Source organism: Pristiophorus japonicus, chromosome 2 (genome assembly GCF_044704955.1).
Source record: "Pristiophorus japonicus isolate sPriJap1 chromosome 2, sPriJap1.hap1, whole genome shotgun sequence".
Taxonomy (NCBI): domain Eukaryota; kingdom Metazoa; phylum Chordata; class Chondrichthyes; family Pristiophoridae; genus Pristiophorus; species Pristiophorus japonicus.
The window spans coordinates 77,670,231-77,685,079 of NC_091978.1; the positions used below are offsets into that span (position 1 = coordinate 77,670,231).

Sequence of the window (14,849 nt, forward strand, 5' to 3'; positions counted from 1 at the left end):
GCTTGGACATTGTAGGGATTCTTTATGGTGTTGGTGTGAGGTGGTGTCAACCAGACTTATCATGTGGCAGCCAGGGTGTACAACGTCAAGTGAAGTAAATCTGGTCATGATGAGGCCATCCCTGGCTTCCCGGGCAGCATTGTGGTCGGATGCCCTGTGTTCTGTGCAGCATCAGTTGATTGCAGAGAATGTTAGTGATGCTAGTGTTGGGGCTGATTGTGGTGGGATTCTGAGGACAAAGTTGAGTTTCAATGGCACCCGTGCTGATGGAGTAGGTGGCAGGTGAAGTAGAGATGACAATGGTAAGAGAGGGAATGAGGTCAGACTGGATGGAGACTTGTGGGAAAACTTTCAGGATTCAAAATCTGTAGTGGAAATGTGGTTTCGAGAAGCTGGTAGTTAAGGGAACATATATCAATCAGCTGGATCTCTGACTTGATATTTGAAGCTGTCAACTCATCAGCTAATTCAGTGGCTGATTCAGTGACCTCCCATCTCAGCTTAACAGATGAGGTCTAGGCACAGCTCAGCGCTGACAGACCCGACATTTGGTCAAGGCGTGAGGCGGTGGGTATAAGCATGGATAGCAGGTTGGCTATCAGAAAACAGGGAGTCGGGTTAAATGGGTTTTTGCTGGTTGGCAAACGGTATCGAGTGTGGTGCCACAGGGATCGGTGCTTGGACCTCAACTATTTACAATTTATATTAATGACTTGGATGAAGGGGACCGAGTGTAATGTAGACAAGTTTGCTGAAGATACAAAGATTTGTGGTGAAGCAAGTTGTGAGGAGGACACAAAAAAACCTTTAAAGGGATAAAGACACGCTAAGTGAGTGGGTAAACATTTGTAAGATGGAGTAATGGGCCCAAGTTTCCACATGATTTGCGCCTGATTTTTAGGAGCAACTGGTGGAGAACGGACTATCTTAGAAATCGCAATTCTCCACATTTTTTTTTCTGCAGTTCTCATCAGGTAGAACAGTTCTACTTTGGAACAGAATTTTTTCTTCAAAAGGGGGCATGTCCGGCCACTGACGCCTGATTTGAAAGTTTCCACAGTGAAAACGTACTCCGAACTAAAGTAGAATGGAGCAAGTGAAGATTTTTGTAGAATTGAAAAAACCTGTTGTACACATTAAAAAATCAGGCGCAGGTTACAAATTAGGCGTCCAGAATGAGGTGGGGGGGAAGGGAAGTTATTAAATTCTATAATAAATCCTTATTTATACTTATACAAATATTATACAAATAAATCCAACCTGAATAAACATTTATAAGCAAAGAAAAGATTAAATAAACCATCGTCCTATCTGTGTGAAAGTGCTTCAGGCAGGCCTTTCGGGACCGAAGGCTGAACGGGCTGGCCCGAGACTTCGGGCAGGGTCCGTCCCCAGCACCAGATTTACAGGTAGGTCGCGTTGGGTCGGGGAGGTTAGGGTCGGGTCAGGGGAGAGAGAGAGAGAGAGAGAGAGAAGGTCGGAACCAGTCCGGGAGCGGGCGTCGGGTCGGGTCCAGTGGGGGAGGGGGCGGCAGGAGCGCGGGTCGGGTCCAATCGGGGAGCGGGAACAGGGGTTCGGGTCCAGGCGGGGAGCGGGAACAGGAGCGCGGGTCAGGTCCAGTCGGGGGGGGGGGGGGGGGGCGCGGGAACAGGGGAGCAGGAACAGGAGCTCGGGTCGGGTCAGTCGCGGGGGGGCGCGGGTGTCAGGTCTGGTCCGGAGGCAGGGGGGGGCGGGGAGCGGGTGTCGGGTCTGGTCCGGTCCGGAGGCGGGGGGGGGAGCGGGTGTCGGGTCTGGTCCGGAGGCGGGGGGGGGCGGGGAGCGAGTGTAGGGTCTGGTTGGGGGGGCGGGGGGGGAGCAGGAGCTGGCCGTGGGAGGAGCCTTATTCACGCAGCCCCAGTGAGGCCATTCAGCCAGGGCTAGGGGCTGCGTGCTTCAGGCCCCTCCCACACAGTTCGGCACCTGGAGCTACTGCACTTGCGTGCCCACTGTAGCGCGCATGTGCAGAGGTCCCGGCACTGTTTTCAGCGCAGGGACCTGGCTCTGCCCCCCCACAGCTCGTGCTGGCTGCGCCGAGGGCCAGAGGACCTGCAAGTTGGTGGAGAATACCGAGGATTTTTTTAGGCGCACTTTGTGGCGCGAAAAACGGGCGTCCAGGTCGGGACTGCGCCGTTCTAGGCACGTGTGGAAACTTGGGCCCATAATGTGGGAAAGTGTGAGGTTATCCACTTTGGCAGGAAAAATAAAAAAGGAAATTATTTTATAAATGGAGAGAAATTACAAAATGTTGCAGTAGAGAGGAACCACAGTATTGCACCGCCTTGTGTTCCACAATATACACACTCTGCCATACCCAAAACCATGTGACCTGCTGGGAGAGGCAAAAAAAGAAAAGAAACACTCCAATTTGGGGGGAAAAATATGCGAAATTTCTCTCCGACCCATTTAGGCGAAAGGAACTTTGTCCAGATCATCACTCTCACCCTGAATTCCCTGTGGTACCTGCCTTCTGTAAGAGGTATTCTCCGTCACAGCCAGAAACCGGTCAAGCTCTCGCTTGAAGGTATTCAACGAATCAGCGGAAGGAGCAGCATGGCGGCATACCACTCCAGGGAGCAGCACGTGCTGGAGCAGGAGAGCAACGGCAGTGAAGAGGGATGTCACCAAGATCCAGGTCGGTGATTGGAGCGTGGGCAGGTACTGCAGGAGCAACGAGGCCGGGGCGAAGGAGCAGCGAGAGATTGGAGAGGGACATGATCGGGACTAAGGAGAGGCGTGAGTTCGGGACCCAGAAGAGGCGAGGGCCCTGGGGCAGCACAGGCCAGCTGCATTGTGTGTGCGCACTAGGTCCGTGCAGCAGAGCTGGTCTCCAGTCGTCTTGATTAATCCTTGCCACTGGACCAAGACCTAGCTCTGTCAAGCCCGTGTGGTGGCTGTGTGCAACGGCCACCGCACGTTAAAAAAAAATCCACAAACCGGCATCTTCCACCCTTCAAGAATTAGTTCAGGACCTGGAATATTAGGTCCTTCATTGAAACACGTGTGAACTTTTTGACCTGGAAGCAAGTCATCCTTGATTCGAGGGACTGCCTATGATGCTGATGAGGCGGTGGGTTCACAGTGGGGTCCCAACCTGCTGGGGGGAAAAAACACTTTCCATCTGAACCGCCACCGATCTCGCCGTAACCTACAAGTATTTTTTAAATGCGATGAGGGTTTCTGCCTCCAGCATCCCTTCAGACAATGGGTTCCAGACCCCCACCATCCTCTGTTTTTAAAAAAAAAAGTTCTCCTCAACTCCCTTCTAATCCTTCTACCAATTACTTTAAATCAATGTTCCCTGGTTATTGAACCTCTATGCTGAGGGAACTAGGTCATTCCTATCCACTCATCATTTTATACACCTCGATTAAATCTCCCCTCGGCCTTCTCTGTGCCAAAGAAAACAAACCCAGCCTATCCAATCTTTCCTCACAGCTAAAATTCTCCAGTCCTGGCAACATCCTCATCAATCTCCTCTCTAGTGCAATCACTTATTTCCTGTAATGTGGTGACCAAAACTGTACGCAGTACTCTAGCTGTGGCCAAACTCATGGGCCGAATATTGCGGTTGGAGGCTTCCTTCAACCTGAAAAAAATCTACGAAAATACCTGGTGGTCCCAGAGAAACGTAGGATTCCGTGTGGCATCCCTACGCTGCGCAGCATACGGGAACATGTCATCCAAGTACGGACGCATATGCTGGAATCACATTGGCCTGGACCACTAATGAACATCCAGTATTCTCATTGATAATGGGAACTCCGTTTCTACGAGCTCCCATTACTATCAATGAGAATACCCCCGTAAAAAAGAAACACAGCACAATAAATTCAAAAAACACCTCACTGGGCTATACTTTTCTGCCATATGCGACCTTGTTCAAAAGCCTTGCTGAAATCCAGGTAGACTACATCAAACGTGCTGTCCTCATCACCCCTCCTTATTACCGCATCAAAAATTCAATCAAGTTTGTCAGGCATGATCTTCTTGTAGCAACAGTCTGTCCATGATTAATCTATGCCTTTCTAAATGATCATTAATACTGTCCCTCAGAATTTTTTTCCAATAATTTACCCACCACCGAGGTTAGGTTGGTTGGCCTGTAATTACTCAATCTATCTCTTTCTCCCTTTTTAAACAATGGTGCAACATTAGCAGTCCTCTGGCACCACACCAGTAGCCAAAGAGGCTTGGACAATGATGGTCAGAGCCTCTACTATTTCCTCCCTTTGTTTCTTTTAACAGCTTGGGATACATTTCATCTGGGCCTGGTCATTTATCTACTTTCAAAGGTGCTAAACTCCTTTAATAGTTTCCGTCTCTCTGTTTATCTGATCAGATATTTCAGACTTCTAAACTACAAGGCCTTCATCGTCCCTCTCAATTGTAAAGACAGTCGCAAAGTATTCATTAAGAATCATACCCACGTCTTCCGCCTCCACACACAGGTTACCTTTTTGGTCTTGAATAGGCCCCATCATTCTTTAGTTATGCCCTTTGTATATTTATAAAACATCTTTGCATTGTCCTTGATTTTAATTGCCAATATTTTTTCATGCCCTTTGCTTTCCTAATTTCCTTTTTTAATTTCACCCCTCCACTTTCTATGCTCCTCTACGCTTTCTGCAGTTTTTGGCTCTCGGTATCTGATATAAGCTTTCCTTTTTTACCTTATCCTACCCTGTATGCTCCTTGACATCCAGAGGACTCTAGATTTGGAAGTCCCACCCTTTTTCTTTGTGGGAACATATTTGCTCTGAACCCTCGCTATTTCCTCCTTGAATGTCTCCCATTGCTCCGACACTGATTTACCTTCAAATAACTGCTTCCAGACAACTTTTGCTGAGTAAAATTGGCCTTTCCCCAGTTGTGTCTGTCTTCATCCTTTTTCATAACTACGCTAAATGTAACTAATTTATGATCACTACCACCAAAATGCTCTCCCATTGATCATCATCATCGCTGTTGAGGTTGTCCATGAGGGTCCTGACGTAAATAGATCCTTCCACTTAACCACTGAATTTTTTTTCCTCCCTCCCCCAGAATTATTTGACTGGGCCCACAGAAAATTAGTAAAAATGTTTACCACTTTATAACATTTAAAACCACTTCCGTGGGACAATTTAACTCCAAATGCCAATACATACAGAAAACCCTAACTTTAATGAACAGCAGAAATAGGGCTGGATTTTCAGCTCACTTGCGCCCCATTTAACGCCTAGACAGGGCGCAAAAACTATTTTTGGGTTGCCCGGGCAGAACTATCGGCAATGGTTTTGCGGTGGTGCTAAAACTTAGCGTCCACCCGATGTTTTTAGCGTTTGGATGACGTCCATCATCATGCAACGCTGCACTAGCACCCCCGGGAGGAACTTTCAAGCATATCGCCCGATTTTTAGCAAAAAACAGTCATACCCGGCGCTAACGGCGCCATCTTTAAAACGAAGGCTAAGTTTTAAGTCTAATGCTGTTTTGTAAGGATATCAAATTGTTCAAGTTGATAAAAATGTAGAAGCTTACTACAGTGCTGAGCTTTTTTTTCTGTAACTCAAAACCTGAGTATATCTTTCGTGATAGATAATGTCACTTTTGACCTTGCTTTAGTGACTAATGATATGTTGTTAAATTTTCTGTTCTGAGCAAACTTTTTCTTGTGTTTATGGATCACTCTGTCAAACAGATGTTGCTCAGTTCATTGGCTATTTTCTTCTCTTCAAAACCAATTGTAATGGCTCACCACTGTCCTGGCTGAGATCAGCAAACTTCGTGCAGGCAAGTGGGTTAAGCCTGAGACCTTTATGATCTGCAGACCCATTTTTAATGTTCCATTTTCTTCATCTAGTGAAAGTGAGTGGAGGGGTAGGGAAAGGCACAGCCAGGTGCAGCCTGTTCTCACTCATCATCCATACGTACAATTTCTAGAATGTTCATCACTAAACCATCTGTTTACAGCGCCACCCTTGCTGTTGTTTGGCAAACCGACATCTACCTTGCAGAGGCTGATGGCCAACTCTCTGACACCTCCTACCTCCCCCTGGACCATGACCCCACCACTGAACATCAAGCCATCATTTCCCAGACCATCACTGACCTCATCTCCTCTGGCGATCTTCCCTCCACAGCCACCAACCCCTCACAGCCCGCTTCTACCTCCTTCCACAAATCACACATGACTGCCCCGGTAGACCCATCGTTTCATCCTGTTCTTGCCCCACGGAACTTATTTCTTCCTATCTCGACTCTTATTTTTTCTTCCCTTGTCCACTCTCTTCCCACTACATCCACGACTCCTCCGACGCCCTCCATCACTTTAACAGTTTCCTGGCCCCAACCGTCTCCTTTTCATCATGGACGTTCAATCCCTCTACACTTCCATCCTCCACCGGGATGACCTGAGGGTGCTCCGCTTCTTGCTCGAGCAGAGGCCCAACCAGTCCCCATTCACCACCGCTTTCCTCTGCCTGGTTGAACTTGTTCTCACATTGAACAACTTCTCCTTTAACTCCACTCACTCACTCCAAATTAAAGGTGTTGCTATGGGAACCTGCATGGGTCCTAGCTGTGCCTGCCTTTTCGTGGGATAAGTGGAACATTCTTTGTTCCAGTCCTACTCTGGTCCCCTCCCTCACACCTTTTTCCAGTACATTGATGACTGTATCAGTGGCGTTTCTTGCTCTCTCCCTGAACTTGAAAATTTCATTCACTTTGCATCCAATTTCCACCCTTCCCTTGTAAATTCCTGGATTCTTTTACCTCAATCTGGTTCAGTAAAATTACTAAGTCGAATACCTCTTGTGCTTTGAACAAAGCAGTCTTTATTACCGGCCAGTAAGACCTATCAGACAGAAGATATACTCTCTTGATAGAGCGTACACACTCCCTACGGATAGGTGAAGTTACATCGTAAAGCGTCAACAGTTATACAGTTTTGAAATCAGATAACAAAATACAAATGGATTGACAGTCTAACTCAGCCACTCATTAGTCAATCTATATGAGATGTTTTTTCTTGAAAGCTCAAGTATTGCCTCTAAATGTTTCAATCTAGTGGTGTGACTATTAACTGAGACCTTGCAATTCTGCAGATTTATTTCATGTTACAACTAGATGTTATTGGCAGGATTTAGTGACTTGAAACCTTGAGAAAGACTGTTAGCTATGCTGATGTTGCACTATTTGCAATCTGACATTCTCCCAGCTATTCTTCCATGGCTTATACATTTTCATATATCCCGTTTACTTTACTGTCCTTAATTCCATATATTCCGTTCAGATATCCACACCCTCACCTTCACATGGTCCATCTCCGACTCTTCCCTTCCTCAATTTCTCAGTCTCCATTTCTGGGGATTGGCTTTCGACCAGTATCTACTTAAGCCCACTGACTCTCAAGCTACCTGGACTACACTTCCTCTCACCCTCATCCTTTAAGGACTCCATTTTATTCTCCCAGTTTCTCCGTCTCCGTCGCATCTGCTCTGACGATGCCACCTTTCACACATGTCTTCCTTTTTCCTCAACAGAGGATTCCCCTCAGCTGTGGGTTAATATGACCCTCAACCGTGTCCATTCTATTTCCTGCACCTCTGCTCTCACCCCTTCCCCTTCGTCTCAGAACCACGATAGTGTTCCCCTTGTCCTCTTCTTTAACCCCACCAGCCGTCACGTTCAACGGATCATCATCCGCCACCTCCAGCGTGATCGCATCACCAATCACATCTTCCCCTCCTCTCCCCTCTCAGCATTCCGAGGGACCATTCCCTCTGACACCCTGGTCCATTCCGCAGTCACCCCCAGCACTCCCTCCCCTTCCCATGGCACCTTCCCGTGCAAGTGCAGGAGATGTAACACCTGTACTTCTACCTCCTCCCTCCCCACTATTACGGGCCCCAATTACTCCTTCCAGGTGAAACAGCGATTTACTTAGTATACCTGTATTCGCTGCTCACGATATGGTGGTCTCTATACTGGCGAGACCAAGTGTAGATTGGGTGACCGCTTTGCTGAACACCTCCGTTCAGTCCGTAAGTGTGACCCTGAGCTCCCAGTCGCCTGTCACACTAATTCTCCACTCCACTCCCACTCTGATATCTCCGTCCTTGGACTCCTGCTCTGTTCCAATAAAGCTCAATGCAAGCTCGAGGAACAGCACCTCATCTTTTGTTTTGGCACTTTACAGCCTTCTGAACTCAACATTGAGTTCAACAATTTCAGAGGAAAACCTCTGGCCACCTTTTGGCTCCCTTTCCCCTCTCTCTTTCTTCCCCCCCCCCCCCCCCCCCCCATCTTATGATTTTTTTTCTTCATTTCTCTTTTTTTCTCTCTGTCTACAATGGCAGCTGGTCATTACTACACCATTCACACCCTATCCAGATTAACCTTTTTCTGATTTCTGTTATTACCATTTCAATTCAGCCCATCATCTCTTTTGTCTCTCTGATCTCTCCTGCCTTCCATCCTATCACAGACTTTCCCTTTTGATCTTTCTTCCCTCCCCTTTTCAGTGTTTAAGAATGTGCTCTTTTCGAATATTCAGCAGTTCTGACGAAGGGTCGTGGACCCGAAATGTTAGCTCTGTTTTTCTCTCCACAGCTGCTGCCTGACCTCCTGAGATTTCCAGCACTCTGTTTTTATTCCCATTACCTTGCCCACCCCACATTAGGATAAATCGCAAAGATAAAATATAAACAAAACAATCAAACTTACCTCAGTCATGACTTACTTCACACCGCGACCAGGACCACTCCGGGAACTGGCTTTTAAGTCGGTCCCAGTACAGCGCTATGGGGCACCAGAGGGTCGGCATCCCAACATAAATCGATGCTCCCAGGCGGTGCTGCTCAGCGTCCCCGCAAAACCATCAACTAATTTCCCAGCGGGGCACTTGGGAGCTGGCCGCCTGCCCGGAAACCATCCCTGCCGCCATTACTGCCCCTTCGGGGCGCGAACGGAGACGGCAACATAGGGAAAATCCAGCCCCTTATGTTTTAATTAGATCACCTCTCATTCTTCTAAACTCGAGAGTATAATCCAAGTCTATTCAATCTCTCACTCTTGGGTGAGTGAATGGCCCATCAGAAGGCATAAAAATCTGTGCACTTAAAACGTGATGTGCTTTGAACCATTGTGTATTTAGCTAAAATATTAAACATTGAATGAAGGACAAGGAACTGATATTCTAAAAGAGTGTTTATGACCATTGTTAACCCAAGTGGCTTGTATCAGTGGAAAAGTAATAGTTAGAGCAACACTAAAACAGACTAATCATTTACTGGTGCTTTATTCCAAAATTCCACTGCTCTTTTCTCGCATCTTTTTTTGTTAAAGTTGGCGTAGCGAACACAGAAATGTCATCTCCCAAATGTCAACTACCTCCATTATTGTATTAGCATAGTTGAATTACTAATTTGGACATTTTGCCATGGTGCAGCAGCTGCATTCTTCGTCTTTTTTTAACTTGTTTTAAACTGCAAGAAATTTCTATGTTCCAAAAATGATTGTTCTTAAACAGAAATAGTTTTGTTCACCTTTTTCATAGTTATCCTTATTTTCCAATGACCTTTTATTTAGGTCCTTCACTGTTCCTCTTACAATTTAGTACCCAAGTCAGGCAGGTCCACCATATTCCAGGGAACTAGTGAATGATTGACCGTTCAACCTGGGATCGAAGTGATAGGCCAGTCACGGGAGGGGAGATCCTTCCCATCAGCTCCGGGGAGGATGATGCGAGGCAGATGAGCAGCTAGAAGCTTACCAACCCCCTGTTCGGGTAGACTGCAGTACCTATGTGTACATTTGGGAGAGGGGAAGAGGACCTTTGATCTTAGTTGTTGATTCCAGTTGATCTAAGTTTCTGGACTTGAGTAAGTGGGCATGTCCCTATGTGAAGACTATGTGTACTTTAGACAAGTAGAAAATCTACCTTTGTGGATTTCTCAGTAGCTTAGGTTGGGGTCTCTTATGCACTGTGATATGGGTTGGATGCCTGCCTGACCAAGACATATCCTTGTCTAAAAGGTCAGGAGAACTGTTAAATGTCAGGGTAATGGATTTATCAAAACATTCCCCTTGTGGGGAAGCACCTATTTTGTCACCAAGTAATTGGGAATTGTAGGCTGAAACCTGCATTGTAGTACAGGTATTCTAGCCCAAATGGCGCCCAGTGATTTTTTTGGTGCTGAAGATCAATTTGAAGATTCCCCAATGTTGGTGCACCACTGTCTACTGCCCAACATTTTGGCGCTGGTGTACCTGCAAAGAAGGCTTCCGTGCCATTTCTGGGCATAGGGCCAAGTTTCCTCCCGAAATAAATTTTTTAGAACCGGCGCACAGACCCTATAAGCACCGTAGGGAAAAACCCTTGCCTTCACTTACAGAAATCCGCGCTGGCCCGCTCCTACTCTTGGCTGAATGGACTCTCTGACTCCCCACCCCCCGAAATGTGGTTCCTCTGGATTATAAAGTGCAATTGCTTGTGTGCTAAACAGTTATAAATAAAAATGCAATTAGTGATCTTTAAGCTTTTGAAATATTTTAGAGACAATATTTTTGACACGGGAAATATATTAACACTGAATGCCTTCAATGGAATAAATACTTGATTTGTGTGTTTAGAGAAACAACGAGAGCTGGCAAGGAAGGGGTCTCTGAAGAATGGCAATGTTGGAAGCCCTGTCAATCAGCAGCCAAAAAAGAACAATGTGATGGCAAGGACAAGGTATATATCTTGCATTTACGTAACTTTGAAATATAATAGCCTACAGCTTTTAGACTGTTCCAGCATAGAAAACCCTATGCTAATATTTTATGGTTCTGTGGAACACTCTGTATTCCCACAATAATTTTGTATTTATTGGATTATAGTGCAGACTATTTGAGATGTGCTATATTCACACTTGTTTGTCGACCAGATTTTGGTAAAAAATACTGGTAGATACTGCACATTACCATTTGGTGTTTAATCCAAGGGTGCTGAATTTTTGGGGGGCTTGTTCTGCTCCATTGCTGTAGCTTTGAAAGTTCACTCCCAATTCATATTCAAAAATTAAGACACTTGTATTTTATTGTATTTTGTTACCAAAATGTATCACTGAAAGGTTTGCTGTAATCCATGAAACTATACATCTATATCAGTGGTTCTCAAACTTTTTTGGTTGAAGGACCCCTTTTCAAATCGATTAGTAATCACAGCCACCCCCCCCCCCCATTTAAATTAGAATACTCATAATATGAAAGTGCTGCATGTAAAGAGTGTTTTAATAATGCTTTTAAGAAAACAAGTGTTTACTTACAGATATCCATGAGATGGGTGTGCCTGCTTCTCGCTGTCTATCCTTGGTGTGATGTTTGACAATTTATTTAAAGCTATGTCTGTTCACTTTCCTACTTGTTACATTAATTTTAAGTACCATCCTTAAAACCTACTGCTCATCTACTCATTTTAATTATGAATCTTTTTTAAAAATAAAATTTGAAATTAGCAAAAGCCTCAATTTTAATTCTGCGCTAAAGATGTGAAATTAAAGAGCACTCCAGGTGAGTCTAGGAACAGTGTGGTACAAACAGAAAGCGGGAAAGAAATGCACAGCCTGAGAGAGCCCTCTTCCCGCGCTTACTATGTTCCGGGATTAGATTCTAACTGAGCAAAGGGGTCCAGAACTCCCGAGAGAGAACCCAGCATTCAAACTATCTAAATCCAAAACAGACAATAATTGAATCAGGCCCTTTTATTACTACATTAATTCATCTCCTCCGAATATCTTCAGATAGTTCGTCACGAAACCAAAGGTGGCAGAATTTTCGAAATTGTTGATTCTTTACTCATTTTTAATTATTCACCAACTAGAGGGATATATGTGCGCGCAGTAGTGCAATTGAAATAGGAAACTGAAAATACACGTGGACAGATATCTAACAGGATAATTTATCGTTAAATTAACTCAAGATTTCTCTGACACCCTTCAGATAGTAACGCGTTCTTTGGCAGATACTGTGGGTGGCTTTGAAAAGAGCTATTGGATTAATTCTTGGCTGCTATTTGTGCTTGCAGCACAGGTTTTCTTCAGCAACATGGCCTAGATATTTGGCAGCACCTTGTCCTGAGCGTTGCTTACCTGTCCAAGCAGCTTGTAGAGCTCCTCTTTGTTTCAGATGGCAATTTGCACGGGTTTGGGGATGATGTCGTGGGCGGGGGTTTGTAGACCCCAGTTTGAGAACCACTGATCTGTATAATATAATAAAAATCTTATACAAACATACAGTTCTTGTCAACAAAATGTTACTTCAGGTTACATTTTTGTCACAATTTTGTATCCACTTTTCCATGTATAAATTTCTGTCTTTATTTATTCTTGAAACTGCCAATGCAAGCTCTCTGCTGTACTTGCACCCACCCCAGTGCTAATGCTGTAGCTCTTCAATTTTGTCTCCTAGCTCGTACTGTAAAGAAACCTCTACATTCCATGATCTAATTGAATGACGGAATAAGCTCAAGAGACTGAATGGCCTATTCTTGTTCCTATGTTCTAGCCGCTCTCCATTTTTCAAAATGACGTACATGTTGTTGTTTAACTATAAATAATAAATTAAAGTTCATTACATAGAAATAAGGACAGATTGTGTCCAGCTGTAAAATGGAAACTGAATTATGTCTGGTACCTTGGGACAATTAAGCTGCTACAAGCTTAGGATTTTGACTTGGATATTCTTTCAGGTTAAATCTCAAATGGTATTTACGTCTTGTGTTTGGAGATGTGTCTGAGCTGCCCAATATTTAATTGTACAGTGGTGTAATAGTGGTATTCCCTGGTGATTTGAACTGATATTGCATATGTGTTACTTCGATCTGTCAGAAATTTTGAAGAACCAAGGGGCTAATGAGGAACTTAAACTAATTAAGATCAGGAGAGAGAAAGTACTTGAGAAACTAATGGGACTAAAAGTCAACAGAACCCTAGGTGGTGGCCTACATCCTAGGGTTCTAAACGAGATGGCGACAGAGTTAGTGGATGTGTTGGTTGTGATTTTCCAAAATCCCCTAGATTCTAGATTGGTCCCAGCGGATTGGAAGGTAACAAATGTAACCCTGCTATTCAAGAAAGGAGGGAGAGAAAAAACACAACTACCTGCCAGGTAACCTGACATCAATCGGGAAAATGCTGGAATCCATTATTAACGAAGTAACGGGGCATTTAGACAAAGTCAGCATGGTTTTATGAAAGGGAATTTGTCACAAATTTATTAAGAGCTTTTTGAGGATGTAACTAGCAGGTTAGATACAGGGGAACCAGTGGATCTAGTATATTTATATTTCCAAAAGGCATTCGATAAGGTGCCACATAAAAAGTTGCTATGCAAGATAAGGGATCATGGGGTTTGGGGTAATATATGAGCATGGATATAGGATTGGTAACAAGCAGAAAACAGTAGGAATAAACGGGTCATTTTCAGATTGGCAGGTTGTAACTAATGTGGTGCCTCAAGGATCTGTATAGCGGCTTTAACATCGAAAACCTCTCTGCTTACAAATGGTTGGGAATGAGAGATGAGCCAGGAAGAGAGATTAGGAAATGGGCTGGAAAGCTTGGCTGAAGAGTTGGGTTTTGAGAAGATTTTTCAAGTAAAAATGAAAGGTGGAGAAGATGTCATAGGAGAGTGTTCCAGACAGCATGACTGAAGGCTCTACCACCAAGGGAGGAAAATTAACATGGTCAGCATCAGAAAAATATAGTGTGTGCAAAAGGATTAGAAGGCTGGAGGAGCTTATACAGGTAGGCTAAGTCAAGGCCATTGAGGGATGTGTAGACAAAGATGAGACAAAGAGGGAGCGCCGCAGTCGGAGGGACAGTACTGAGGGGAATGCCGCACTGTTGGAGGGGCAATACTGAGGAAGCCCACCGGGGCCAGCCGGCTCTTCGGGGGCCCACCAACACCGGGGCCTGCCGGCTCTTCGGGGGCCCACCGGGATCTGCCGACTCTTTCGGGGCCCGCCGGCCACAAGGAAGACGCTGGAGTGGAGTGTTCCGGCAGTACTGTGAAACATTCTGCCTGGGGCCGGCGCTTAATCGGCCGAAGGGACTCTGGAGCCGGCATCAAACCAGCCGAAGGGACTCAATTTTTAAACTTTTAATCAACTTTTACTTCTGAAACAATTCGGGAAAACTTTTAAATTTTTAATCAACTTAGAGAATTGTTTTCTATTTTTTTTGTAACTTTTAATCAACCTGAGCAACTTTTTTAAACAATTTGGAAATACTTTTAAACTCTTAAACTTTTAAGAAACTTTTAAATAACCTTGAAAACTCTGGAAGAAACTTATTAAAACATCCCTCGGAACCCCAGCGGACAGCTGACCTTCCGAATGCCTGCCTCCCAACCAAGCCTCGGCCCAACTACCATCAATGGCATTATTCGGCGCCGAGCTTACGGCCAACACCTCGCCGTCGACAACTAGGCTCATAGAGCAGTGCCTGGTCTCCAGTTGTCTTGGACCCCCTTACCACTGGACCAAGACCTTGCTCAGCTAAGCTCGTGTGGTTGACGGTGTGCAGCGGCCACCCCACGTTAAAAGAACTCCCGCACAGGCATCTTCCACTTCGTCAATATGAAGTTCGAGACCTGGAACGTCAGGACCCTCATGGACAATTCCAACAGCAATAGGCCGGAACGCCGCACCGCCATAGTTGCCCGGGAACTCGGACATTTTGACATTGACATCGACCCTCTAAGCGAGATACGGCGGACAAGGGCAGGCCAGCTCGAGGAAGAAGGTGGAGGTTACACCTTTTTCTGGAAAGAAAAACCAGAGGCAG

At 45.3% G+C, this 14,849-nt stretch overlaps 1 protein-coding gene across 2 annotated transcripts in view; it reads left to right on the forward strand.

Annotated features, from left to right (window-relative positions):
* Nucleotides 1–14,849, forward strand: part of fam219aa (family with sequence similarity 219 member Aa) — a 92,515-nt gene that overhangs the window by 48,685 nt on the left and 28,981 nt on the right. For both annotated transcript variants that reach the window (XM_070862455.1, XM_070862460.1), the window contains exon 3: nucleotides 10,654–10,756. In XM_070862455.1, coding sequence (XP_070718556.1) covers nucleotides 10,654–10,756 — 103 coding nt within the window. The remainder of the gene's footprint in view (nucleotides 1–10,653; nucleotides 10,757–14,849) is intronic.